Raw genomic sequence first — 26,216 nt, forward strand, 5'->3', positions numbered from 1 at the left:
TGCATAGAAAATTTATAGAAGATTTTGAAAGTTCAAGTCCATCAGAGGCCCCCTCATAACCTTGGGGAATAGAAAAAAAGACAACATTGAACCACAATGCTGTGAACAAATCTTTGTTGAATACTTTTTGTCCATATTTATAAGTACAAAGTCAAAAGACATTGTGTGTTTATTTGAAGTGGGTATGTACCGTGGAAGTATATTAAATAACAAAAACAAAAGCTTCTAAAAACTTTGCTTCCCCTGTATGAGTGCAAATATGTGTGTGAGTTTCCAGTTCATGAGAAAGAGAGTGAAACACTATGTCTGATGGCACTGAGTTAGTTACTGTGTCATTTGATTTCCGTGTCACCTGGCCAAACAGAGCTGTAGCTGTGGAACTGACTCCTCAGTTTCTTTTAGCAAATCCCATATTCTCAGGGTCATGATAAAGGGTGATTTATTGCTTTATTGTCGCTTTTTGAGCATAGTGGATGCAACTTTTCATTATTTGGCACTACACAGTTTAGTGAGACTGTACCACAATCAGATGTCATTGTGGTGATGGGTGGTTTATGTGATATTCTATCTAAGAGTGAAAGGAAGTCTCATGACATTGTGATACTGCAGTACAGAATATTGACAGTGTACATGATGGAGATGTGACAAATGCATCGTGGATAGTGGGCAAGATATTAATTATGCCATCTAATGCAGTTGCATTGTTTTAACATGAAAGATGATCAGCAGCAGTCAGCAATGCATTGCAGCAGTGTTCCTTGCTCTTTGCTCTAGTTCTGTTATTAAGTTGTGTGTATATTGTGAAAATACTGAATCATATACTAGGGCTGCCACTATTCATTGTGTAAGTGATCAAGTAATCTAGCAATTATGATTTTAAATTTTTTAAAATTTTAAAAATGGATGGTGGTGTTCACTTACCACATTTACTACTACATAGGCCACCTCTAATTAAGCCTGCAGAATATACAGTTGATCTGTATAAGCAAACAATTAAATGTTTTGCGCAGACCGTAAATTTGTGAGTGCAAACATGCCTGCTGGTGAGGTCCTGCTGGTGTGGATTTACCCCTTTTCCAGTTGTTGTTCACAAAAGCAATTTGAGTGCTAATATCTTCAGTCTACCAAACACAGCTTTATAAGTGCCTGTGGGTATTCTGTTTATCATTGCAATTCCGATTAAGTACTAAATTGATTGGTTAAGAATGTAAATTTTAATCAGTTAACTTTTTAAATTAAGTATACCCAGCATTGCAAATCGAGTCTATCATTTAAACGCTTGATTCTGTTTCTCTCTGTCATTTGCATTACGTACACAGCTAGACAGTGTGTGAAAAGGGAGAGCACAGGGAAATCGGTGTCACCTGAGGACTGTCACCTTGAACACTTCTGAAACCAGATCCCGCTTCCTCTCACTCTCTCTTTATTTCACTTTCTCTGACTTTGTTTAGCAAAGCTGCTGTACCAGGGTCACTGATGTAGCAGTATAGAACTAGTTTAGTGCACTTACCAATTGATTTAGGCACAGTAGTGATTTTCAACTTCAAAGCTGTTTTTAACCATGAATAAAATAAAATAAAGCCTCGTATAACAAGAAACATGTGCTGGTCTAATGACCTTGGAAAGTACAGTGAGGACATAATATGAATAATTCAATGCTTGACCTTACAGGCACAACCATATTATGAGGCAACATCCATCTTCAAACAGCCTTTTGTTGATCTTCATACAATTTGCTCATTTCTAAGTTGTTGTTTCTCTAAGCCAGCATAGGCAGAGGTCATACATAAGCTTGACAGGCAGCTCCCAGCTTACACTGCGCAGTGTCACGGCTTGGTCAGCAGGGGGCAGATAAGTTCTTTAGTTTGGGTTCCTGAGAGCTTTTCTGTCAGTCAGTCTGAAGCTACAACGTCCAGTTTGTTTCTGCAGGACAGATGTGGCCAGTGCCTAATGAGCTCATCATGGGCTATATTACTTTATGGTGTGAATTCATGAGCGATGTTAATGTTCTGTAGCAGAAGATGATGGTATTGCAGCACTTTGTTGGAGTTCCAGTGTTGCAAGAGTATCACTATCCCTTCTTCTCATTTACACTGATTATTCATGATTTGTCTGTTGTTTACACCATATTTGTTGTGATTTATTGAGCTTGTGTATTATACTTTTCTTTAGTGTATTAGAGGGCGACTGAACAATAAAGGTGAATAATTCACTTTGCCAACAGCCATAATCCATTTGGGTATTTTGGCACGCGAAATGCTTGTAAATCATTCTGTGTATGTGTGTAGGCCCAGGGCAGCTGGTCCTCTCATCTTATTCATATGCTCTGAGCTCGCAGATGTTGTTTGTGAGAATGAACCACTGATGTTGATTTGTTTATTTATATATTATTTTGCTGAAGGTGCTTGAGGAGAGGCTAGCGAATACTGGCGTGATGGTGTTTCTGAAAGAGCATCATGCTGAGAGAAAGGAACATGTTCCTTCACTTTAGTCAAGCTTGCTATCTCCTTCTTACCTATAGCTGGCTATTGCTATAATGTGTAGTACATTGTTCTAAGCTCAGGGGCCTTTTCATAGATTGTGTGATGCCTTTTCTCTACAGCTATAGTTGTTGGCAGTTCTCAGAGCAGGTCTCTCCAAAGATGCATTCAGTTTGAGTTCACTGTGTTGTATTCAGTCTTCCCTCAGAATAAAGCTGCTCTTTTAAAGCACCAGTGATCAAATAGACAAGCCTCTAGGCAAGGTTCCATTCTTGCCTATTGCACAGTGCCTCTGGCCACTATATTTCACATTTTGGCTGCTAAGAATGCAGAGCCTTTGGATCAAGTGACCACTTGCCTCTGAGATTTTTTGTTTTTTGCTTATTACTTTTTACATACTAAGGTGTATTATTCAGTAACTACAGGGGCAGAAAGGATGAGCTATTATTAAGTTATGTGTGTAATAAAATTTTAGCCTCTGGTGGGCCCTGGCTATTTAAGGGGTTAACAAACCTGTTTGCTCAGATGCTGAACTAATTGATTCAGTATTCAGTATCCAGTATTCAAATTTTGTCAGTATTTTATACTATAACCACTGTAATAGTTGTAATGATGACTGTAATCACACTCCATGCTTCCATTGACTAGAGTTTACTAATATCACTCTATGAAATAAGATCTGAAATAAAATAAGGTGTTAAATAAGTTGGCATTACACAAAGAGGCCATCAGTACAAAACCTAAACAGTTCCTAATCTGATTAATATGTTTAGAAGGCAAAAATAAAAAGAAGAAAGAGAAGACAACTATATATATATATATATATATATATATATATATATATATATATATATATATATATATATATAATTTAAAATGCATTGTAACTTATGAAGGCAAATGATGGTAATGCCAATGTTTTTATTTATGTGCACAATTCTTATAAATATTTTCTTTGTCTAAGCAATGCCTGACTGTTTTTTTGGAACTAAAGTATGGTTGTTAATTGTAAATATGATAAACGTGTTTCCGTTATTCTGCTGGCTTGAGTGACCAGACCAGTTGACCCTTACGTTTGGCAAACCTATCCTACCACAGCAGAATTTAGAGAAACTGTACATTTAGTGCTCTGGGAGCTGCTATGTTAGAATTATAGTAAGTACATGCTGTTAGTTCTGTATTTATAAGCTGCTGTTAAGACATTGATTCTAATTTTGCTGAGATTCTGGGAATTTTCCATTGATTTTTTTGCCCCATGTAGCATGTTGAAAGTAACGTGTGTCTAATATTTCATTCTGGCTGAACAGTTCATTTTGCACATGCCAGCAGGATTCAGCACCCTGCAATGCTCATAAAACCCTAATAACTCAATGCTGCAACTGTTCCAGTTCAAGAGATAGACAGCAATGCTATTTATTGATGGAAAAGTATATAAGATTGGTTCTTGATGTGAATATAGACAATGCTCTCAACTGAATTAATGTCCCATACAAGGTTAATAAACAATGAGTTGCCTCTGGCCTTTGTAAAACAGTAGGCTGTTAGGGTTCATATTGACATGAGTATGTGTGTCCTGCTAAGGTGAGACGAGTGCCTGGATCAAGCGGTCACTTGCACAAGACTGAGGATGGAGACTGGGAATGGAGTGATGATGAGATGGATGAAAGGAGTGAAGAAGGAAAAGCAGCTGTTAATCAGGGAAGGGTAAGCTTGACCTCATTTTGTATAGTATATTCTATTTATGATGTAGTAATGACCATTTTGGCACATTCACTTACATTTTTGATGCATTTACTGACATACGATTTTTGGCATATTTACTTACATTAAAATGTTGCGACATTTACTAACATGAAATGAAATGTGTTTGCCTTTGCTTTACTATTAGAAGTAAACCTAAATGTGAAATAGCACCTTATTTACATTCGATAGAGTTGTTTTTCCTCTGATATCAGTGTCTACCCTAGTCTTGTAGCGGTAAGCCTTTTTATTTGAACTTTGCTACATAACATCGACATAGCCATGCCACAAACATGTCATGGGAGATGTTATATGCTGTCATTGGTTGTCACAAAACATTATGTCCAGTGATATTACAGCGTTGTGTTAGCATTACCATTAATGCAGACGTACTAAACATTTTATGGCTAATTCAGTTATTTAGCTAAATTTTACATTATGGCCTTCGTGATAAAATTTTCAGGCAATGGCAACATGACATTGTTATATTACTGAACAAAATCTCTCATGACACCTGCATATAGCATTTGCCATAACATGTTTATTGCATTGTAATGTCAGTGTTACACAGTTCATGGATGTGTACATAGATGTGTCTCCACCAGAGGACTTTTGTTTAGGCTTTAAAGTGGGCTGAAGAAGAAGGAGACTCAATATCATCAAAGCTAAGTCCTGTCTTTGATTGGTGTGTGAAGAATGTATAACTCACATTCATCTCAAGTCGGAAATAAAAATCAAACCCCCTCCACAGCAAAGCAGTCGCAAATCAGCGCTCGCTAATGAGGCTAGAGACACATTGCTTCTGTGTATTGTTTATTACAAAATGCAAATGAACCGGTGCTGATTGCACTCCTACACAAATAGCTACATCTGTCTATCATACTTTGTGGGAGAAAAAGAACATAATATAATCCTGTCTTTTAATTGCGTTTCAGTCACGGAGGGTCAAAGACGAAAACCGGGATGTAAGTAGGCCCCTTTTCAGTCATCATATAGTCGTTATCTTTTTACGGCTAACACATCACTGCTGGGTATGTAAGACGCATTTTAGTAGTTATAAATACACAAAAATAAGATAGAAGAAGCCTAAAGAAATAATTTGTCTGACATGTTTTGTCTGTTGCTGTTTTAATTAACTACTCAAGCATTGTTTTATAATGTCATTACGAGTGTCATGGGACTGCATTGTTTGTCTGATAAACCACTCTAAATGATGTACAAATGTAACATATTTGACTGCAGTGGACAAACAAACACTAATTACTAAAAATGAGACACGGCTTATGCTGTTTCTTCCCCTGTGAGTGTATATGTGTGTGTGTGGTAATCATGCACTCATTTTTTTTCTCACTGGATTAGAAAATGTCATGACTTTGGGCTAGGCTTTGTGGCAGTTCAGAAACCATTTCCCAAAAGCTGAATAGCAAAAATGGCCTCGGTGGTTTTAGAGAGAGAGAGAGAGAGAGAGAGAGAGACAGAGAGAGAGAGAGAGAGAGAGAGAGAGAGAGAGAGAGAGAGAGAGAGAGAGATGGAGAGATGTATGTCTCACCGTTCTACTTTTCACTCTGTGTCATTTTGCCTCTGCAGGGGGAAGTGAATGCCAACAATGTCCCTATAGAAGGCCTGTCCATTCAGCATCCCCAGGTAGGGACTATGCGGAAGTGGATGTGATTTGTCTTGATTCAGTAACCTTGCTGCCCCTTGCTGAGAGGTTGTGCAGTCTGTACAGGCCTGTAGGGAGCCTTTTAGCCTTAATAACTGAGGGATCCAGAGTAGGCCTTTGCTCACTGTGTCTTACTATTACATACAGAATAGCTAGCGAGCTATTTCTCTCATCTTTCTTGTTCTTCATCTCTTTCTTTTTCTCTCTCACTCTAAAACATTGCCTTTATTCATTTTGTTGGCTTATTTGACTTTATTGGAAAAAAAAATCTACTGCACAGGAACATTTCTGCTCATCAAGGTACAAACAATGCAAATGTACCCTAACAAAGGTCTTAAGGTTCAACTGTGTAACTTACATAAGCTTTCCCAGAGGAAAAGGTACATGTATATACCTTTTCATAAACTATAAATAAAATAACAAAAGTTTGGAGTCAAGACAAGTGTATAAAGTCAATGCAATGGAAAAAGTGCAATGGAATATGGAATAAATATGTTCTCTAACTAAAGTAGCCATAACTAAAGACATACCTTTAAGGGTACCACCCCAGTGATGTGTGGGGGGGGCACCCCAGTGACTTATTTTTTCCTATAGTGCACAAAATCAGCATATAGTTAGCAGCATGTCAATGTGTAGAATTAAAAATGAAAAGACAAGAATCAAACTATGAATTATGAGTGCAGCACTGATCGAGTAGTCCTTATTGTGATGCTGCACAGTACAGTCAGTGGTATTAAATCAGTAGCTGCAGGGTACATTCCATGTCCTGTTCCACCTTTCTCTAGACTTCAGTCGAGATTTTAACAGGACACTGCTGATATTTGTGTTTTTTCCATCTGAAATATCATTTGTATTTTGTTTGGGAGGTTCAATCTTAAGCCAGTTTAATCTAAATGTTATACATGCCCCATCAACACAACTTATGTAATATTGCACCAGTAGAGGTGGTTCCATACTTGGAATCTTTGGATCCTAACAGTTCATTCAATGCACAATAGCCCATGCAAGCTTTACAGTCCCTGGTTTAAGTGCATGCAGCAAGATGATGCTTAGGCTTGTGTTGCAGATTGAATTTGCATAATCAACTCTTAAATGAATCATCACATTAACGTAATCAAACCATTTTTCTGCAAGTATATTTGTATGTGGCCAAAGCTTTGATGAATTTATGGTGTGGAAGCATTTCCAATAGCCCAACTGAGTGTCCATTGCACCATGAACAGCTTTTGTCTAAACATTCATTAGGCTGCAGTCTGAGAGAGCAGATTGCTGTTTAACAATTAATGCACAAGTAGAGTCCAGGCAAAACACGGAAAGATAAATAGTAAGCTAACTGTTGCATAACAATGCCTGTTAACATCATAGGTGGAAAACACATGATAGCATAAATCCAACTGAGACTAAAACAAGCTACTAATAAGTTCAGACACTGCTGTAAAGCAAATACAAGCCTAAGGGTTGGTAAAGGTGTGCTCTTTACTACAAAACTCTTTACTGCTGTTTGTTTGCAGCAGCCAAGGTTATTTCTGTTTGTGAGAATTGGTGTGAGATGCAGAGAGTTTAAACTGAACCAATGGCTGGTGCCCTGTGGGCATGTGTGGTCAGGTTTAAACACATTGTGAATTAAACAGTAGGGCCCTTGTAGAAATAACACAACAATAGCATTTGCTTTCTTTCTTTTTTCTTTCATTATTTATTTTCTTCTTTATTCCTTTTTATGTATTCTTTTATTTTCTAGCTCTTTAATTTCTCTCAGACTTTCTCAGTGATACTTTTAATTATAAAAAAAAACTGCCGTGAAATGGACTCCGCGGGGCCTTACATGCGTTAAGGGTTGTGCTTCACTTGACCGCATGAAAAGCCAGGTTGTCAGGGGGGGGATCTCTTCAAGCTCAGATGTAATCTGTTACATTGTACAAGCCAGAATACCCAGAATCTAACATAATGAAGTGTTTTGTGTTGTAAAGTGTCTTTGAAAGTTATTGTACAGGTAGGAGGGCAACATGGTGGCACATGGGGTAGCACTCACAACAAGAAGGGCTTGGGTTTGTTTCCATGGCCTTTTGACGAAGATCTCCCTGTGTCTGTGTGGGTTTCCTCCAGTAGCTCTGGTTTCCTCTCACAGTCCAAAGTCATTGCAGTCAGGCTACGTGGAGATGCTAAATATCCCCTTGGTGTGAAATGTATATGTGTGTGTGTCTGCACTGTGATGGACTGCCTTCCACCCATTCAGTACTGAATTCCCCCCACCCCCTACCCTGTGACCCAGGAGGATAAATGAAGATCCCTTCAGAGATCAAGCAATACAATACAACAGGCTACATGTGATTGTCCCACAGCTGTAATGTAAACCTCCAAAAAAGTTAGAAGTTATTTTTTTATATATATAAACTACATGCTCATTCTGAAATTGATGCCTGCAATACTCTGCAAAAAACTGAGATAGGGACAAATTAAAATATGGAATGTTCAAAAACATATTAAACAGATGCTGCAGTCATGCTTGGCTGTAAACTTAGCACTCAGGAAAGGCCTAGTCCTTTATGAGTAAGCTGAGGCTTGCCACTTTGCCAAAACATGTGTCTGTGAATAATCCAATTGTTTAAGAACATTCCACACACCAAAACTGAATACCCATGACCTGTCATCTCTCATACAGCACTGCACGATACTTTAGAAATACTTTGACAAAAGTCAGCAAACACTTTGTCACTGCATCCACAAATGCAGGTTTAATGTCCAAAAACAGAGTCGAGTTCTGTAGGCTCAAGCTCATCTAAAATAGATTGATGCATACAGGAACCGTGTATTGTGATGAGTTGAGTTCAACTTCCTGATTGTTTATGTAAAGGTTGGACATTGTGTTCTCTAAGCCAAAGAGGAAAAAGACTTTACAGAATGCCAAGGTCTGTCATGGAATAGGGGTGTATTAGTGGCCATGTCATGAGTGCACATCTGTAAAGACACCATTAACATGGAATGATATTTACACATTTTGGGGCAACATATGCTACCATCTAGATGATGTCTTTTTCAGGGACACCCATGCTTATTTCAGCATGATGTCATGATTGGCTCCTCCCTCTCCTCCTTGTGCTTTTTGTTTACTTTTTATCGTCCATGTGCTTCTTTGTTTTTTTGTCTAAGTCCAGCCCCCTTGTTGTCTGACTCCGCCCCTGATCATTGCCACCTGTTTTCTGCCTGACAGAAGTAAACAAAAAGCACATGGAGGAGAGGGAGGAGCCAATCGTGACACATAATGCCAAGTCACATTCTGCACTTATTACGACAGCATGGCTGCCTAATCAGAGAATGCTTCCTGCCTGTAGTCCAGAACTGTCTCTCATTGAAAATGAGTGGTTAATTATGAAGCACAAAATACTACATTAAAAGCCCCATATGGTTGTAGAGCTGAAAACGTGCATACTGGCTTGCAAAACTGTATCAGTTGATGTCCCCAAATGATTATTAAGTGTTTTAGAAATGTGTTTCCGGCATTAAATTTGAACAGCATAAAAATATACAGTTCATAAGATAAAACATTAAATATGTTTTTGTACTTTTTCACTTTAAAACAGTTGTAAAAAAAAACTGTAAAAAAAAAACAATGTGCTTTCTGATTTTATTAGCCTTACATGTTCTGTGCCAACTTTTCTGAAATTTAAGTCTGTACAGTGTTTAATACATTGGGGTATAATACAGTGTACTATTGTTCATTGCAACTTACACACACACTTACAAACCTACATGTGCTCACAATAAAAAAAATGTAAATGCAGAGCCCGCACACAAAGCTTGATAAAATGATAATATGACAGAATATTGAACAATAACGATATTAAGTGTCTCAACTATCACACCTATGCAAACACAAGAATGGATACCTTTATGCAGAAAAATACACAGGACAGACAGACAAGCAAGCTTTCACAGGAGAACTTCAGTCATGCATTTTTTATGTTCAACTTTGAATAGCCACTTTTGCCTTGTTGGAGAAGAACTAATAACAGAAAGAGACAGAAGAGATGGACTCTTTGGAGTTTGATTTAATTAATATTTTACACAAACCATTGCAGGAGAACAAATATATTGTTACAGACAACAGAATGGTTAATAAATTAGCCCTTCAGTATACACAACCCCCACCCCAACTTCTGATTTCATTGTTTTCAAAGTAGCTTGGATCTCATTTGGAGATGGTAAGCTCCCCCTGGCTTCCCTGTAATTCGAACACTTAGCAGCTTGTTACACCAGCATAGATAGTCACCATCTTGTAAAATTTAAGTTGATGTCAAGTGGAGTTTAGAAGGTGAAAATATGTGCTTTTTTCTGTTAAGAAATAACTGATTTTTTAAAAAGTTTTTTTTTTATTTCCACCAAGGTTCAACCGTTGGAAAAAAACCCAAGCACTCAGGGTGCTGTGAACATGGTCCTGAGGCTAAGGTAAGCAAAGCACTTGGTTTTCCACTCTCTCTTCATCGGGCTTTCATCAGCTCTTAAAAGATGGAAAAAGCCAGAACCACTCAGGCATGTTGGCTTTCTGAAGCGACCTAATAGCTGTGTTTTGTGTGCTAAAGAGTGTGTGTATGTGTATGTGTGCGTGTGTGTCTGTGTGTCTCTTTTCAAACGATCCCTTTCACGCGGTCTGGTCGAGAGTCCGTGGAGAGGAAGTGCCTAAATTTAGAGTGATATGCTCTGCTGGATGTTCTGCATTGCGTCCGCCGCTCTGGGTGGAAAATGCCCTGCCTGCTCTCATGCCACTCTCCCCTCAGTTTAAGGTATAAAAGAAAGACCAAAAGCTGTTTTCAGATCAGTAACTGATCTGTTGAACTGCTTTCAAATCTGCCATGCGTGGTGGTGAGCAAGAGAGCAAAGGTCACACATCATTTGTTTATTCATTCATCATCTAACCCGCTTATCCTTTTGGGTCACAGGGGTGCTGGAGCCTATCCCGGCACTCATTAAGTAGAAGGCAGGTGACACATCATCTCCTTAGTAATACGCTACTGCTAGAGTGAAGACAAATTCCCATTTGATTTCAAATGAGGGAGTGAACTCAAAGCAGGAAATTTAGCATGTAATTCCTTATTAATATGCAGCTAGACTTCCTTTTTGTTGATTATTTGATTCAGATATTTTTTCTGTGTGATTAGCCCTCTGTCTTCACATCAAAATGAACAGCACTGTATAAAAACTCTGAGTCATAACATTAACCACGCAGCAGAATAAAAATGTAAATGTGAAATTTATTAGGATGCAGTAGGAAGTCAAAGAGATGGCAGTTTTTCCATCTTTGATAAGATAATAAGTGATATATCCAAGCAAGTCTGAGGCTCGGGGCAGGAAGAGAGAGAGCGAGAGAACGATAAAGAGAGGTAGGGGGTATTCTCTCTGGAGCGACCATATTTATAGTTATTGCACTGAATTTAGATCCTCTTCATTTCTTTGCAGCTTAATGTGAGCATAATTTAAAGGCCAGAGTGTCAAGGATAAAGCTTATAGCAACAAATTCTCTTTAAAACCATAAATGTAGCCCATTTTGGAATTTGTTAAAAGAAAATTATGCATGTGCCCAAACACATGGGAGAACAAATAAACAGGCAAAGGATTGCATGCATATTATCACATACTCGCACGCAGACACTCAAATATAATAGACAATAGTGGAAAAAACAGTTTATTTGTTTATTTTTGTACTGCTTTCTCCTGCTGAAAATGGGGGAAAAGCGAAAACAAACAGAGTTGGGATTACTCAGAAGAATGTTTATGGATAGTTGTTTTCCAGTGAAGCTAGACTTGTGGCTGTGTTTGTATGGTGCTCTGGGGTGATGTGATAACAGCTTTTGTTGGCTCCTCCCAAGGTCCCAGTCTAGTGCGCTGAGTGCCCCCCCCAGCCCCACCTCCCAAACACACTAACTAATCTTCTTTTTCACCATACAAATCACACACACAAAAAGGTATACACATGTATGCAGAGTTTTCCATATAACACTCCCCTTTACACTGTGTGCACAATTATTAGGCAAGTGAGTATTTTGACCATTTTATCATTTTTAGGCATATTTTCTAACTCCAAGCTGGATAAACTTGAAAGCTTAATGGATTTAAGCATAGCAGATGATGTGTATCTGTGTAATGAGGGAGGGTGTGGCCTAAGGAGGTCAACACCCTATATCAAGGTGTGCATAATTATTAGGCAGCTTTTTTCTTTAGGCAAAATGGGCCAAAAAAGAGATTGAACTGACTCTGAAAAGTTAAAAATTATCAAAAGTCTCTCAGAGGGATGCAGAACTCTTGAAATTGCTAAGATATTGGGGCTTGATCACAGAACCATCAAACGACTTGTTGCTAATAGTCAACAGGGTCGCAAGAAACGTGCTGAGAAAAAAAGACGCAAATTAACTGCCAAGGATTTTAGAAGAATCAAGCGTGAAGCTACCAGGAACCCATTATCTTCCAGTTCTGTCATATTCCAGAACTGCAACCTAGCTGGAGTATCAAGAAGTACAAGATGTTCAGCACTTTCAAAAAGACAATGATTTTTATGCAGGACAATGCTCCATCACATGCATCCAAGTACTCCATTGCATGGCTAGCCAGTAAAGGAATTAAAGATGAAAAACTTATGACATGGCCCCCTTCCTCACCTGACCTGAACCCAATTGAGAACTTGTGGACAATTCTTAAACGGGAGATTTACAGTGAAGGAAAACAGTACAGCTCTCTGAAGGCTCTCTGAGGCTGCGGTTGCTGCTGCACAAAAAGTTGATCGTCAACAGATCAAGAAACTGACAGACTCCATGAATGGAAGGCTTATCACTGTTATTGAAAAGAAGGGTGGCTATATTGGTCACTAATTTCTTTTTTTTCTTCTCAGAAATGTTCATTGGAAAGCTTTGAGTTGTTTGTTTATAATTCTCACTTGAACAGATGAAAATAAAAAAGTGAGATGGGGAAAATGTGTGTTTTTCATTTAGCTGCGTAATAATTCTGCAGCATTATAGTTGCCCAATAAATGTGCACATATAGATATTCTCCTAAGAAAGCCAAAACTTCACTTTATCTTTCTTAAACATTCATGTTTGAGGTTTATTAACATTTTGGATTAACTGAGAGCACTGTAGTTGGTCATTAATAAAAATAATCCTCAAAAATAAGACTTGCCTAATAATTGTGCACACAGTGTAGTTTGTCAAGTCCCTACACTCTAAAAGAAAGCCAGCTGGAGAGGGGCTCAGGGAAGTGTGATTATTCTAACCTTTCTGTGTAAATGAATGAACTTAGCTTCCAGTTACTGTTTCTCTTCCTTATAGGTTCTCATTTACACTCCTCCAGTTCTGCTTTACTACTTTAATCTAAAGCCAATATATGGTCTAGGCTAATGGCACTTTTAAAGCCAAAAGCTGCAGTACAGGAAGATTTCTAGGCTAGGGATGTGCACAGGTACTTGATTTCACCGTTCAAGGTGCTAGTATTCGAGTACTGAAATCACTATTCAGATCTTACATTTCATTACAGGAAGACAAAAACAATATTCAGCCCAATAATTCGATGACACACCAACTTTTTGTCTTAACTGAACTGTAAAACCTGAAAGTTTTGCTCGGTATTTGTAAGTATGTTATGTTATACTTTACTGCGAAACATGAAACCTAACTTGAGGAATGTTGCCAAGGATGCATTGTTAATGATGTGACAGAGAGGGCAGAAGAGCACAACTATATAGGCTATGATGGTGTCTAGAATCAATTTAAATAATTTAAATATATATACATTTTTTATTTGTAACTACTATGTTGACACACCGTCCACTGAAGAGGTAAAACCCTATAGAAGAAGATGAGTCTCCATCTACATCAAGTATTATACCAGTTACCTGTAGCTCATTAGCTCATCTTAGGCAGCCTCTGTTATGTTACTCATCCTATACGAAAACCTCCTGATTTCCCCTGGCTCTTTATGAATAATAAAACCTGTTTTGAAGTGTATCCCTCTGCATAATGCTAAATAGGGCAAATCTTAATATCAGCGATGCCTAAACCTTTTGTCTTGGGCAGCGTTGGCTGGCTACTAACTTACATGTCATAGCCGTGTTGATGCTAACTTCAATAGCAACAAAATGCTTAACAGTTCTTTCTATGGAAAGGCGCATTTCTAGTTTGGTAATGTGGTCTTCCACACATTAATGAAGATCTTTACATTTTTGGTTCTCAGTTTAAGAAATCGGTAACTATTCGCTGTATTCTTTTTTTAAGATTTACACTGTACTACAGCAAACTGTAATGTTATTCCAGGCATAGTTACCATGGCTAGGCTGTGAAGAACCAACTGGGTGAGCCAGTTTGCTACAACGCTATCCTGAGGCAGACCAGTGCAGCATTTCTAGTTAGTTAATAAAGTCTAGTTAGCTAGGAATATTAAAGACAGAAGCTCACCAATTGTAGGTGATTTAGCAGTGAAGTTGTGAACCCTCCTAGATGACCTGTATTTCTCACCCTATGGCTACCTCAAAACAAATCATTCATTGTGTACTAATGCATCAAGGCACTAAAAACAGTTGTGCTAGGAATGGACTGCTTGCTGCTTGCAAGCACCATCGCGTATACTGATAGATGAAGTAAGAACCCAGAAGCACATGCAAGATATCTCTTCTCAGTTTGGGGCATCATGCGATAGGGGAGTCCTAGGTAGTGGGTGAGAATTTGGAGAAAAATTGCAGTAGAACAGTAGGATCAAACAAGCTTGTGGCACACCAAGTAAGGCAGAGGTATAACAGGGAATACATTAGAGGCTACTGTCAGAGATAATTTGAAGGGCAGTTTTAGAGGGATTGTGTTAGAAGTGTGGTGGGAGTTAAGTGAACAGTTGAGAGGAACCGTAGGCTGCATCATTGATATGCAGTTCGTCTAGAGTGTTTTTTCTGCTATATCTGCTAAAACTCATCAAAGCTTTGATAACTAGCTGATAAGTTGAATCAGATGTGGGAAGGTAAGAAAAATAAGTAAACACTGCTGAAATAGCCCAAAATTCTGAAGTTCATAAACACGCAAAACACTCTATGCTAATATATGAGGCCTGGTTTAACATGCAGTATGTAAGCATCTTATCGCTGCTGTCGGAACAAAAATCTCCATTTTTGTTGTTTTTCAGTTTTTGACATAATTTGAAAATGCCTGTTGCCCTTTACATTGTGTGTAAATTTCATGAAGTGTGGACCAAAAGAAACAGCCAAAAATGACTTGGAATAAGAATATAATCCACTGACTTACATTAAAAGTAAAGTATGTTTTTTCCTTCTCCTGTAAAGTTACCATTTTGGAGATACAAGGTTTTGTTCCGACAGCAGCGTTATACTGTTATATGAGAGTAGCAACATGAGCTGGGCCTACATGCTATTTCTCTCATGCTTTGGCTTGTTTTGCTTCATTAGATCTCATAATGATAGACTCTATCTACACATCAAATTCCATCACATACAGCAGACAGTATCATGACTCGTACTTCTCTTATCAGGCCTGTTCACTCTAAAGGCATTTCCACTCCCATAGCCGTACAAATCACGCTCAATAGGTTTCACTGAGCTCTGTCAGCTCCCATTACCCGTCACGCCGCTGTTTGGCCAATCGCTTTTGACTGCTTTTGTGTAGAAATATGATGTGGATGTTTCCGTACCTCCTGTCTATGCGGGGATCATATGCAGAGCTGTTTATTTGCTGCTAGTGTATAAGCAGCCTTTTTTATGCAGTAGACGGTTGACTGAGCATCACATTACATTTGATGCGCTCCAGTGATACCTTTTTGTGGAGGGTGAATTACATTAGTCGCATTTCACAGATCGGGGATCAGCTGGAAGCTGGGTTTTTTTTTGACAAGTATTTGTGCCATGCGGTACTTTAACTCCACTGTCTCCATTGTAGACATGGTGTAGACGCAGCATAGCAAGGGACAAATATATTATGATGTCAGTAAATAGGGTGCTGAGGTGTAGTGCTTGACTCAGCCTGTAGACCTTATATAGCAGCATCAGGACCTCACATTCTACTCAGAATTAACCACACTGGGGCCTGGAATTTCACTTATGGGTCACAAAGTGACTTCAAATCCCTGTTTCCTAATGCTTTAATGGTCACTTTCCCAGACAGGGATTAAGCCTAGCATTCTAAATGGAGATTCTCTTTTTAAAAGGAACAAATAGTCCAGGACTAGGGTTAATCCATTTCTATGAAACTGTCTGTGAAAGTGGAGAAAGTCTTTCAGAAATGTGTTTTTTGTTTGTTTGTTGTTTTTGCTGTATTTTTATTGTTTATTAAAATGACATTGTTTTTTGTTAAAATTAAAAACATAGCATTGCTGAATCAGAAGAAAAACCCATTCTCAATTACTGTGTGCTACTGCAGATCACCGTGGAAATAATAAATTAAAAGTCTGAGTCGGACTTTATAGGAGTTTTCAGACCACGTCGTGTCTTTTGTGTATTAATGTCACATGCAGGCTCAGATAAACTGGGTGCACAAGTCTCAAAATGTAAAATTAACATTATACTGGTGGAGATAACATGAGAACAATAGATAATTCACATACATCATTGGAAAACACTTCTTTTTTTGACTGAGTTCTCTTTGAAAACTCATTCATCACGCTTACAATCATTTATCCAAATGTAGCCCAACCGATGGGTCTGTAACCCAACCGATGTTACAAAATGTTTTTGCACACTTTGCACGCAATTAGACCAAAGAGGTCTCCAAATCCACAAAACTTACAAAATGTAGGTTTGACAAAGGCATAAGTGCAGAATCTAACCTGTAGATATAGAATGTGTTAAATGATAATGTAATTAATTTCATAACTAACTCTGAAGTTATATATCTAATTACATACTTACATTTGGATAGTTTAGCAAAACCACAGTAATAAGGAATAACTCTGCTTATAAGGGTTAACTTTTGAAAATTAGAATTAAGACACCTCAAACTGTCCTCCAATAGGGAGTTATCTTATTTGACTGTGTCTTACATTTTTTTTCCTCCCTTCATCAGCCACGCCTTCTTTCATCCTCTGATCTGGGCTGCTCCAGTGTTGACAAGGGTGCACATGTGTGTGTCAGACACTGGCTATGTGAAGGCTACAGTGCTAGTGCTCAGGAACCGAGTGGGGGAGATAGGGTTGATAAAGGGGAAAGAGAGAACGCAGGGATGAGGACAGAAAGGGGAAGTGAGATTGATGAAGAGAGAAAGTGTGCTCAGAAAAAGAAAGGAAAAAGAAAGAAGCGGTGTCATGATCTGAAGTTGGGGTTTTGTGCTGAAGGCACAGTTTCACAGTGTGCTGGACAACAGGATTAAGGTTAAGCTGAGAGTGTTCCAGAAAGAGGGAGTCACACTCACACAGGCATTCAGATAACAACTGTAGCATACAAGACAGAATTCAGAACTATGGATCTACTAGTGCTGAGTGTTACTGAAAGTTCAAATTCAATATCACTATATTTCCCAAGCATATTGCAGTATGAGATAATATTTATGTTTGCATTAATAAAGTTACAATATTCATTCTAGTACTCTTTGCTAAAATAATGTCCTACAAACCTGACATAGCTTCTTTAGATTGCTTAGATCTTCTCTACTCATCAAATTGAAGGGAAGCTTAAACAGTTTTGTTAACATTAACCAAACAGAAAACACATTTACAGAAACTTATTTTGTTATGTATTTAAGTTGCTCTTTAGGACCTAAAGCACTCAGCAAACTGTATACATTAGTTAAACAAGTTTTTTGTTATCTATACATATCATTAAAAAAAATGTATTTGATCAGTATTGTTATGTCATATCAATACTGGCCAATCTTAAGCATTCAGTAATTTTCATTATAATTGTACGAATGCAAGGGACTGTATGAATAAAATAAGAGTTAAGGGGTAAAATGTATGAAAGTTTTTGGTTCCCCATGTGCTTGTAAAGCTCAAATCACCTCAACATATTTTCCCTTATAAAAAAGCAGCAAAGAATTAAACCATGTTAAGTTAGACTTTGAAATGAAATTAAGTTCTTAAATTAAAGTTAAAAATCCTCTGCACTCCAGGAGGTCATAAAGCTGCTGCCACACTGATTAGTTAGCTCCTCTGTGGGGAAAAGTGGAGTGCACTGAAGGAAGAAACAATTAATTGTGCTTGAATTATCGAATGAGTCTTTTTTTTCATTCTTCAATAAAAAATAATGAGCGGGGCTGGGCTCTTTAGAGTTATTTTTGTTGTTTTGTTGCCATTGTGAGACTGGTATTAAGGGAGTGCTTGGCACAGTGGATCTGATAAGAAACAAAATCAGAAAGATCAGGCACAAAAGAGGGTGAGAGCACAAGCAAGCACGAAAAAAAGGAAAACAACAAGCAAGAAGCCAATTTCCAGTGACCGCAGGCTTAAGAATATCACCTCTGGGCCGGAACAGGGCCACTGGCCCTCCATCCCGCCTCACAATTGATTGGATGGCTAATTCCATCAAGGCAAACGTCACTTCTACAACTTGAGCCTGGGGGCTGCTAGAGCTCAGATGGTTCAGTTTTTCTCTCTCTGTCTCTCTCTTTGTGAGTGTGTGTGTGTGTGTGTGTGTGTGCGTGTGCGTGTGCGTGTGAGAGAGTGATTGCATACACAGAAAGCTTGACCTCTCAGTGATGTGAAAACATGAACAACTCATCTATAAATGCACCGAATGGCTTTTCTTTCTTCATTCACACCTTCTGCTCAGCCACACATTCGCCCAATCACAGCAGCTAACTGGAAAATGCCTCATGCTCTGATGTTAAAAAAGACTCACATCGAGAACAGAAACACTTCACTTGGGTATGCAAAGCAAAACTTCTACACTTTTGTACATAAATATATACCATCATTTGCACATAGTCATCAGTGTTAACACCTCAGTAGCCAAGCTGATATCCCTGTAATTTACAACCTGTCTTCACTGGGGGTGTGATACGATGTAGCATAGTGATGTTTGCTTTGAAATTCTAGGTTTTTAGTGTTTCTTTAACAGTTTAGTTTTTCTTCAGTAAAAATATTGAAGTGAAATGAACAAACATTAGATAAAACAGGTTTCCTTGTGGAGGCATACAGGGTGTATAAAATAATGGAAGCACCTATAAAATACTCATTTTGGCCATTTATCAGGTGCACCTACTGTACAGATGAACATTGTAGGCTTACATTTACTGGCTGTAGCTCATCTATTGATGTTTATTATGATTAAAGTTGTATGTCTGACTGGATTTTGCAAGTACAGACCCTTTTTCTATAATGGCCACAGAACATAGCCTGGGAAACACTTGTTGGTTGTAGCGCCATGTTCCTACCACTCTAAGTCTGCCACTTTCTTTACCGCACTGTAATCTGTTCCTTTTATTCTCTTTCACTCTTGCTCTTCTTCTTTTCTCTCTCTCTCTCTCTCTCTCTCTCTCTCTCTCTCTCTCTCTCTCTCTCTCTCTCTCTCTCTCTCTCTCTCTCCCTCTCTCTCTCTGTCTGCCTATCTGTCTGTCTCTCTCTCTCTCTCTCTCTCTCTCTCTCTCTCTCTCTCTCTCCCTCCCTCTCTCTCTCTGTCTGCCTATCTGTCTGTCTCTTTCTCTCTCTCTCTCTCTCTCTCTCTCTCTCTCTCTCCCTCTCTCTCTCTCTCTCTCTCTCTCTCTCTCTCTCTCTCTCTCTCTCTCTCTCTCCCTCTCTCTTGCTCTCTCTCTCGCACTCTCTATCTCTGGCATCTGCTCCTGAGGGAGAATAAGTAGGCAGATTGAGATTGAAGGTTCAGGGCCTGTTAGTTAGATGTGGCTATGACAGGCAGCCCTCGTTCGGCAGCCCTCTCCTACTCATGCCAGATAACACACAGAGTCTTTCTCACTTTATCCCTCCTCTCCCGGCTAAGATTTTCACTTCATGCTCCTGCAGATGGCTGCTTGTCAGCTGAGTAACTGATGCGCTTCTAGTACGGTAGTAAATAAAAGCTAGAAGTTAAATCCTAGCGTATGTGTTTTGATAGCAGCTTAGGTTGCAGCCTACATTGTCGCCCATACCCTGCGATACATCCCAAAGTCAGATCCATTACATCAACTTATGCCAACTCTGATATGCACATGAATGTTCGGCTTAAAATGTGTTTCTTAAAACTGTCACTGTGGCGTTGGATTAAACAGTGTGTGGGTGGTAGTAGGGGATATTTTTAAAACTCAAATGAGATCAGTGATAAGTGCTGTCAGCGTAATCTGGGATTGGAGGAAATGAAGCTAATGCAACTGTCAATCTAGTAAATCAGCGCGTTGGTAGAATAGCACAGCTGGAGGGAAGGTTTTAAATACTGATCAGTGTATGACACACACACACATACACACACCCAAAAACACACTCTCTCTCTCTCTCTCTCTCTCTCTCTCCTTTCTCAGTGGACTGAGGCTAGATTTGACTGTTTATATCTTCATCAGCTCATATGAATATCACTTTGACCATTCATTTATGGTTATGCATTATTGTGTTAAGAGTTCAAGAGAGAGATGAGAGTTCTTTTTATCAGATTATTCAACGTAATCTTTAGAGAGGTATGCTAAATTCATTTTACTGTGGCTCCGTGTAGCCAAACTTTAGATTCAGCATAAACTCAAATGGACAAAGAGTAGGTGTGTTTTCACACCTGGTTTGTTTGCTAAAATGTGCACCAGAGTTTGTGGTTTTGTGATATATTTTTAGTTGATTTTACAACCCCAATTCCACTGAAGTTGGGACATTGTGTAAAACATAAAAACAGAATACGATGATTTGCAAATCCTTTTCAACCTATATTCAATTGAATACACTACAAAGACAAGATATTTAATTTTCAGACGGATAAACTTTATTGTTTTTTGCAAATATTCACTCATTTTGGATTTAATGCCTGCAACACGTTCCAAAGAAGTTGGGACAGGGGCAACAAAAGACTGGGAAAGTTGAGGAATGCTCAAAAAACACCTGTTTGGAACATTCCACAAGTGAGCAGGTTAATTGGAAACAGGTGAGTGTCATGATTGGGTATAAAGGGTGCATCCCTGAAAGGCTCAGTCGTTCACAAGCGAGGACGGGGCGAGGTTCACCACTTTGTGAACAACTGCGTGAGCAAATAGTCCAACAGTTTAAGAACAACGTTTCTCAATGTGCCATTGCAAGGAATTTAGGGATTTCATCATCTACAGTCCATAATATCATCAAAAGATTCAGAGAATCTGGAGAAATCTCTGCAAGTAAACGGCAAGGCAGAAAACCAACACTGAATGCCCGTGACCTTCCATCCCTCAGGCAGCACTGCATTAAAAACCATGCAAAGCGAAAGCCATATATCAAAAACACCCAGAAATACCGCTGGCTTCTCTGGGCCCGAGCTCATCTGAGATGGACTGACACAAAGTGGAAAAGTGTCCTGTGGTCTGACGAGTCCACATTTCAAATTGTTTTTGGAAATCATGGACGTTGTGTCCTCTGGGCCAAGGAGGAAAAGGACTGTCCGGATTGTTATCAGCGTAAAGTTCAAAAGTCAGCATCTCTGATGGTATGGGGGTGTGTTGGTGCCCATGGCATGGGTAACTTGCACATCTGTGAAGGCATCATTAATGCTGAAAGGTACATACAGGTTTTGCAGCAACATATGCTGCCATGCAAGCAACGTTCAATGCCTGCTTCAATGCCAAGCCACATTCTGCATGTGTTACAACAGCGTGGCTTCGTAGTAAGAGAGTGCGGGTACTAGACTGGCCTGCCTGGAGTCCAGACTTGTCTCCCATTGAAAATGTCTGGTGCATTATGCCGTGCAAAATACGACAACGGAGACCCCGGACTGTTGAGCAACTGAAGTTGTACATGAAGCAAGAATGGGAAAGAATTCCACCTACAAAGCTTCAACAATTAGTGTCCTCAGTTCTGAAACGCTTATTGAGTGTTGTTAAAAGGAAAGATGATGTAACACAGTGGTAAACATGCCCCTGTCCCAACTTCTTTGGAATGTGTTGCAGGCATCAAATTCAAAATGAGTGAATATTTGCAAAAAACAATAAAGTTTATCCGTTTGAACATATAGATGAATAAATATCTTGTCTTTGTAGTGTATTCAATTGAATATAGGTTGAAAAGGATTTGTAAATCATCGTATTCTGTTTTTATTTATGTTTTACACAACGTCCCAACTTCATTGGAATTGGGGTTGTACATTGCCAAAGTGGACCAAGTTATATTGGCTAGATAATTGATATATTCAATTGGTCAGGAATTTGGCAGAGACACAAACTCTCTGTTACTTTCATGTTTGTCTCCATTAGTAACAAAAAACCTACAGTTTATTAATATTTATTACAATCATTACAATACAATACAATACAATCGAGAACTGCTATTTTTGGTGTGCATCCATGTACAGATGGATCATTCACACCTTTCCAAATGAATCAAACTGAAGAAAAAGTTTGAATGATCTGCACCAAACAAAGTAGGTATGAAAGTACTCGAAGTTACTTTGATTTCACCTTAAGTTGATTCAGTTGACTTGGTAATCCATGAGCATACGAAAATGGTACTAAACTATCAGGGGGCGGTACCCCTCTTGTCACTGAGGTGGTACGCTCAAGGGTACATCTACAGTACTTTTTAGTTAGGTAACGTAATTGTGCTATATTCCATTGCAGTTACATTGTTTCCAAGTTGTGTTGACTCCAGGCTTTTTATTTTATTGTTCCAAACACAAAGGTTATGAAAAGTTACAAATAGACACAAAAAAAATCAATAAATAAAATAAATAAAAAAAATCATAAAAAAAAACCTTAGAGAGATATACTACACCATCACTGTCGATAAGTTGAATTTTATTCAACATTAGATAAACAGCACAGGCTGATCCTAGATCAGCATTATTTCTCTAAGAAGTTTGATATATAAGGGGCAATGTCACTTTTCTCAGGGGAAAAGCACATACTTTATATCACAAATGTGAGTACAGCCCTCACATTTCTGCAGATATTTTATTATATTTTTTTCATGGGACAACACTATAGAAATGAAACTTGGATATAGCTTAAAGAAGTCAGTGTACAGCAGTATAGATTTACTGCCTTCTGATGTCTAAATAGCTGGCAACACAACTGAGTACACCTCAGAGTGAACATGTCCAAATTCTGCTAAAAGCATCAATATTTTGTGTGACCACCATTATCTAGCACTGCCTTAACCCACATGGAATTCACCAGAGCTGCACAAGTTGCTACTGGAATCCTCTTCCACTCCTGCATGATGACATTTAAGCTTTATCCAAGGTTCATTTCTATAGTGTTGTCCCATGAAAAGATATAATAAAATATTTGCAGAAATGTGAGGGCTGTACTCACTTTTGTGATACACAGTATGTGCTTTTCCCCCAAGAAAATTTACATTGCCCGTTATTTATCAAACTTCTTAGAGAAATCATGCTGATCTAGAATCAGCCTGTGCTGTTTATCTAATGTTGAATAAAATTCCATGACATAATAAGACCTAATCTTAGATCAATGCTTTTGAGAGGCTTCTCTTAGTGACAGTGAGAGTTTAGTATAGCTTTCTAAGGATTTTTTTATGATTTTGAGTAGAACAGTGACTTGTAGGTTTGCACAGAGGTATGAGGTTACATTCCAGTATTTTATCAAACATTGAAATGTTTCTTGCTGATATTTTCAGAAGAACAGGTGTGCTTAGAATAACATTTAAATTGGAATTATGCAAATTATTGCTGTTTGTGTTTATATTGTATCACACGCTTCACATTTAATTGGAAACTGTTGAGCATATTTTTTGCACATTGTTGCACCCAGGGTCTTAAAGAATCATGCTGAAACCTATTGAGTTTGGACGTGGGCCATATCTTGGTAAACACAGCTCATTTTTTTAACAGTTAAGTCAGTGTTTGAGATTACCTACAGTCAGAGTGAAGAGATTAGTTTGTAGCTTTCAGTTTAAGGACAGTAAAGTGGCTTTAGATATAATTTATATTAAATCTTCCTACTGGATTAATTACTTCCCTCCAGCTACCTGTTAAACACCATGACCAGCAGGAGAAAAGCAAAAGGCCTTTGTGAATTTGATTCTATTGTCTTGCACTGAAAAATGTCCTCCATAGAGCTGGCAGAATTGCCGCAGCTAGTATTCAAAGTCCTCCATGCTGTGACGCAGCTACGCAGCCATGTCACCTTTCCACTTTGAAATGTCGAGTAGAGTAGAGCGTGAAGAGAAGGCTTGTTTTCAGCAGCAGTGCCAACTCTGGTCCTTTCATTGTCTTCGTGGCAAAGGGCTAGGTGAGACTGTGCATATTATAAGAGTCGCTCCGAGTTGTCTCTGAAACCATCCGGGACGTTTACAGGGTCACAAGTCCCCCATAGCTTACACTGGCAAAAGCCCATCTGATGTTGAGGCAGAACAAAGCGAGGGTCTGTCTCAGCACTGTGCACGGTTACAGGAGAGCAACTCATCATAAACGCGAATCAGCAAGTGCCAGTCCTCTGCCATGCTCACTGAAGAGGTGTGTTCATACTTCATAGGGTTTGAAAATGGAGCTGTGCACAATATATCAGTATTCAATATTCAGGTGTTCTCACAAAGGAAATAATAAAATTGAATACCTGATGTTCTAGGTACAGGGGGCTTGGACTGAAAAGTTTGCTTTGGTGTCTAGGTCTAAAATTTTAGGTCATTAATGTCATAAACGTTGCACCCATAAATATATTGGAGCCCTTCCTTGATGTGAAGGGTGCCCACATTTATAGAATGTTGTATAGACTATATTATTTACAGACAAAGGGGAAAAATGTAACTATTATTGGCCTGAATATATAATTGCGTTTGAATTGAAGTTAGCAGGTAATAACTCTTCAGTGCACGTATAGTCTTTAGTACACATACTGTATATTCACTAATGCCAGGCATTCCCATTCTTCACATTGCAGTCAAAAAGAGGTGTGGTGGAAAACACCTCTGGCCCGCACATGAAAGATTGGAGATTCAGTTCTTTATTGAGGGAAGAATGTCACAAATACTCCTGAGACAAGACTCCTAATTTTACAGTCATTTATTTTAAGTGGTTCTGAATAAGAACATCTGAAATGAAAGGGGAATTTTCCACCAGCTAAGCCAATCAAATCAGTTCTTGTAATCTCACAGCCAGTCATAACCTACCTTGACGTCAGTGAAGCTCTTCCAAGTGTTACCACAGTTCTCTTCAGCAGTGGCAAAGCAGGTCTTGAGAGTAGAAATTTGAGAGAGAAATTCTGCACAGTGTTTGTTTTGTTGGTTGTACTGTCTCTGCTTCCCGATGTAAGATAATAAGTTTTCCAAGACACTGTCACAGTGCCATAAATGAACGCTAACTGCAACAGTCTGCTATCTGCTGTTACTCATCTCAAAAAAAATGTTTTTGTATTAGACACATCATGGCTTGTCAAAAATTAATGTGTGATAGAAAACATATTGAATATAAACTAATAATCCGTTTGATATATTGCAGCAATTTCTACACTGTATTCCCTCTGTTCACACCATACACCCCTGCTGACCAAAGGAGGTCTCTGGTGGTAGGAACCAGCAGTTGTGATATCTAAAACACAAATTTAGCCATTTTATTTTTATTCCTACTTTTATTTTACTTATCATCCAAAATGACTAGTGAACCTACATATGTTCTAAGTTTTATGTGTAATGCTGTTAATGATGAAATAGTGCTAAATCTTTGAGACTGTTTAAAATATTTTTTAGAGATATATCACAACCACCCTGCTTATACCAGTTCTGCCATAAATGAATTTGAATAATACTTAAAACAGTGTATCAGGCACTTTATTCATTACCATTGCATGTAATAGTTTTTTTGTGATGTAGTGTGTAGCTTTTAGAGGCATTAAACTCTTAGGATATCTGGTTCCTATCATGAACATTGTAAACAATTCTGACTTTATAAATTTCTCTAGGATAGAGAATTTTACATCAAACCATCTGAATTATTTAATTATGCAGACATTTTGAAAAATCGGTGGAGTTTCCCTTTAATGTAAATGTTTACATCAGTCACCATGTCTTATTTAGCTGTCAGGCTATGTAAGGCTAATGAATGATTCAGCTTTAGAGTTTTTACTTGTATTACGCTCCCACAATAGTGTTCCAATTATCCATTGTTGTTATCTGCCCAAAAAAAATCTTTATTGGTGGATTCCCATTAGGCATCGTCAGTTTGAAAGAACAGTGCACATCCTCTCAACAAATAAGGGTGGCGTGCAATTCAAATGCAGAAGCTTTAACCTAAAAAAAAAAAACGTGCCAAAATG

At 38.4% G+C, this 26,216-nt stretch overlaps 1 protein-coding gene across 1 annotated transcript in view; it reads left to right on the forward strand.

Moving 5' to 3' along the window:
• The window catches only part of stk39 (serine threonine kinase 39), a 53,320-nt gene that overhangs the window by 13,573 nt on the left and 13,531 nt on the right, over positions 1 to 26,216 (forward strand). Inside the window, exons 11-14 of the mRNA XM_017692278.2 lie at positions 4,062 to 4,184; positions 5,156 to 5,185; positions 5,808 to 5,864; positions 10,265 to 10,326. Of these exons, the coding sequence (XP_017547767.1) occupies positions 4,062 to 4,184; positions 5,156 to 5,185; positions 5,808 to 5,864; positions 10,265 to 10,326 (272 nt within the window). The remainder of the gene's footprint in view (positions 1 to 4,061; positions 4,185 to 5,155; positions 5,186 to 5,807; positions 5,865 to 10,264; positions 10,327 to 26,216) is intronic.

This window comes from Pygocentrus nattereri, chromosome 6 (genome assembly GCF_015220715.1).
Source record: "Pygocentrus nattereri isolate fPygNat1 chromosome 6, fPygNat1.pri, whole genome shotgun sequence".
NCBI classification, from domain to species: Eukaryota; Metazoa; Chordata; class Actinopteri; order Characiformes; family Serrasalmidae; genus Pygocentrus; species Pygocentrus nattereri.